Source organism: Mercurialis annua, linkage group LG4 (genome assembly GCF_937616625.2).
Source record: "Mercurialis annua linkage group LG4, ddMerAnnu1.2, whole genome shotgun sequence".
Taxonomy (NCBI): Eukaryota; Viridiplantae; Streptophyta; class Magnoliopsida; order Malpighiales; family Euphorbiaceae; genus Mercurialis; species Mercurialis annua.
In genome coordinates, this window is record NC_065573.1 from 20,729,348 (window position 1) to 20,732,925 (window position 3,578).

Here is a 3,578-nt window from a genome sequence, read left to right on the forward strand (position 1 = left end):
ACTTGCCACTCTATTGTAGTAAATATCTACAGGGTTATGGGTTCGTTCAGTATAATTTTATAGACGAACTACTTGGCAAAACTTTTATATAAAATATGCAGGGTAAAATATTTTCCTTTCTTGTTTCAAATTTGTTTTATATGTGTATATAGTATTTTTTTTTTGCATTCATAGTAATTGCCATAAAGATGAAGTGGATGAGAAATATGTACTAGGAAAGGTTGTAGTATGCTACATTGCTGATGGAGTAGATTATGGAGATTTTGCAGACACAATAATTTTAAAAACAGGAGTACTTGGTCCAAAAGTACTTGATTTTCACAATGTTACAATATCTAAGAACTATTATCAGCAATTTCAGAATATATACATCAAACGTCTATGGTTCAATTCATTGACGGATAGTTAATTATACCTATTATGTCAAGTCTCCGGCTGCTCTAATAGTTGATAATTATATATTATGATATAAGTTTCTGTTGTATTTAGTGTTTAGTTATCAAAATAAAACTAGTTTCATATTTGTCGCTCGGAGCTTTGTAGAAACAGTTTCGTTCTTTGCATTTGATTTATCTGTTATTTCGGATATATGCTTCTGGTTTTGAGATATTGTTTATGCTGTTAAAATTAACAAATGGCCTTAGCTATGAGTTCTGTACTAAGACTCTGAGTTGATCATTTGTGTGCATACAAATGTTTAAATTTCTTGAGCTTTGACCATTCTTTTCTCTGCATATTACTTGTAATCTTCCCATACATTTGCAATAACTTATCTTTTTGTCCCATTTGTTTTCATTTGATTCTGTTCTACATTTTGTTTTCCTTTCTACAAGGTAGCTCAAGCATTTAGAGTCAACAGAAAAGGACTAAACGTACCACTACATATATGCGCGCAATATTGTACGAAAATTTATAAACTCCTACGTTTCGGTAATTCCATTTTTCCTTCGTAAACGCTTTTGAGACTGACATTTTATATTCGTAACTTATTCTTATAAAAAAAATGGTTTGAACGGTTTAAATTTTCCGTTCCGCATTTCTGTTTTCGTTCAAGAAGTGTGTGCAAGTCTCTATCTGTTCTTTGACTGTGTAACAAGTTTTAACTCAAAAATTACATCAACAAACACAAGATGAATTCACCAAGTAGTATTTCATTAACATAAATAAATAAAAAACAAGTCAATCTAAAATTAGTTTACAAGAAAGGCCTAAAACACACTTTAGTACCTCACTTCCCATAAGCAGAACAAACGAAAATCACAGCATTTTTTTTTTCTGTGCATCCTTTTTGTAGTGGAATCAAAATTAGATGTTTTCACACAATAAATTCAAACCTAGCAAATACCAAACAAATCAAGAAATTCAAATAATAACAATAAATTAGCAACAAATAGGGCACTGTATCAAACCATTTTCATTGCACTCACCACATTTCACCATCTTCTTCTGCACATCATCCAAAACCTTGCAGCTGCCATTACACTCCATACACATCACAAACCTAATCCCTGCACATCTTTCGCATCCTCCGGCAAGCCCTTTCGGAATCCCATCAAACAAAATCCCTAACATCCCTTCTTCTTCTAGCTTCACTACTTGATCAGACCCTCCAATTAACCTCCCCTTCACAAACACAAGTGGAACTTTCACTTCTTTGGTGCCCATTAGTCTTCTTAGATCCTCCTTTAAACCCGAATCCATCGATATATCTCTCTCTATCATATGAATATGATATGATTCAATTATAGACCTCACTGTATTGCAATCTTCAAAGGTTTTTCTGATGCCCCTCAATGTAGTAGTGTAGATCACAACCGCATTATCGCCCCCGGACGGGCATTTTTCTTCGAATAAACGAAGGATAGACTCCGATTCGAGCGAAGTTTTGAACTTTCGATGAGCTTTTGGTGTTAGAGAGATAATTCTCTTGATCTGCTCTTCTTCAGTTAGCTCTCTTTCATATAATGCCACAAGTTCTGGATCAAACAATGGACTAAAACTCCTCCTTCGCGACGAAATAGCAGAATCATCACCACCACAACCACCTCCACCGCCACCACCACCGCCACCACCAAGAATCTCTGTTTTCTTCCTTACCGGAGACTCTTTCCCCGGATAACTCAATCTCATAACCGCCTTACTTGATTTAAAAACCGGCCTTGGACTAAAATCTGACACTCTTCTAGTTTTATTTTCTTTGCCACCAAATGTTTTAGCCTTTCTTGGAGAGCCAATTTGATTCAAGAACTTCAACGGACTTCTAACATCAACATCATGCATAAACCCACGAAACAAAATTGATTTAGGGCTCTTCTTATGTACTCCTCCTCCGCCTCCGCCTCCGCCTCCGCCTTCTTCGAGATCTTCCATTAACTCCCATGTATTAATAACCTCCGTAGGTTCACGGGGCGGCGATGATTTTTCCTCTACTTTCTTCTTACTCTCCACTGCTATTTCTTTAACGGGTGCTTCATCTTCTTGTTCGTGATCTTGCTGTTGAAGTTTTTCACTGATGTCGAGTTTTAGAGCACCGTAAGTGGAGGAAGTGAGGGAGACAACATGGTTAATGGGGAAGCCGCCGCCATTGTTGTGGACAATGATGTCTTGATGGAGTTGTTTCTTGAGTAATTTAGAAGAAACACAGCCCATTTCTTTTGACTGGTTTTTCTCTCGTTGGGTAGTTTTGTTTTTCAGTTTTTCTACAGAGAAAAGTGGAGGTGATGGTGAGTTGGAAGTTTTTTTTGTCTTTTTTCTTCATGTTTTTACCGTTATCATCCTCTAATGTGTCTGCTACGGGCCCAACGGTCGAATTTTTTGAAAAGATTTAACGTTTTCTTTTGTCGGATGGTCCTTCTGGTTTACGATTATTACTTTAGTTTCATCCTCGACTTCTGCCTGAACTCTACTTTTGTCCCACTTTCTGGGTATAGTTTCCAATTTTGTCCCCAAGGCCCAATAGTTTTGTTAGACTTGAGGTTCTTTTTAGGGGTTTAATTTGTTTTAAAAAAATATTTGGTATAGTTTTATAATGTAAAAGTACGATGCACATATCGATATCAAAGTATTTCATTTATATGGTATATATACACATAGAAAAATTAAAATTTTCATAATTCATTTTGATTTTCTCTCTCTTTATTATTATCTCTCATTATCTCTCTGTAAGTCACGATATATTATTTTCTTGCCTTTCCACTTTCGTCTTGCCGTCGAAGCTTTTATATTTGTTTGTTATTATTGTCGTTGTTACCATTATCATTTTTATTTCTTTTATTATCATTATATTCTATTTTTATTTCAGATATGAAATTTATCGTTTTTTTTTCCTTTTCATTTTCAGATCTACAATTTATTTATTTTCTTATTATATTTATATAACAATAATTTTTTTACCATTAAACATGTATAAAAGTTATCTTTAAAGAATATAATACTACTTTTCATGTTACATAACATGATTTTGTGATTTTATAAAATTAAATTATCTTATTTCTGCATTTTTACTATGTTTGTGTATTTTTGTGTTTTTTTAATTCGACAACATGATTTGTTGATGATGGTTGATTGCTGAATTATTG

The 3,578-nt window shown here is 34.0% G+C and overlaps 1 protein-coding gene across 1 annotated transcript; it reads right to left on the minus strand.

Annotated features, from left to right (window-relative positions):
• Positions 1-1,135: 1,135 nt before the first annotated feature.
• LOC126676350 (uncharacterized protein At3g28850) lies at positions 1,136-2,753 on the minus strand. Its single transcript, XM_050370535.2, has one exon. The coding sequence runs from the start codon at positions 2,647-2,649 to the stop codon at positions 1,381-1,383; it is 1,269 nt and encodes a 422-aa protein (XP_050226492.1). The 5' UTR covers positions 2,650-2,753; the 3' UTR covers positions 1,136-1,380.
• Positions 2,754-3,578: the final 825 nt, after the last annotated feature.

Bases quoted from the DNA above. Each gene is read 5' to 3' on its own strand.
- LOC126676350 (XM_050370535.2), bottom strand. From the start codon at position 2,649: ATGGGCTGTGTTTCTTCTAAATTACTCAAGAAACAACTCCATCAAGAC.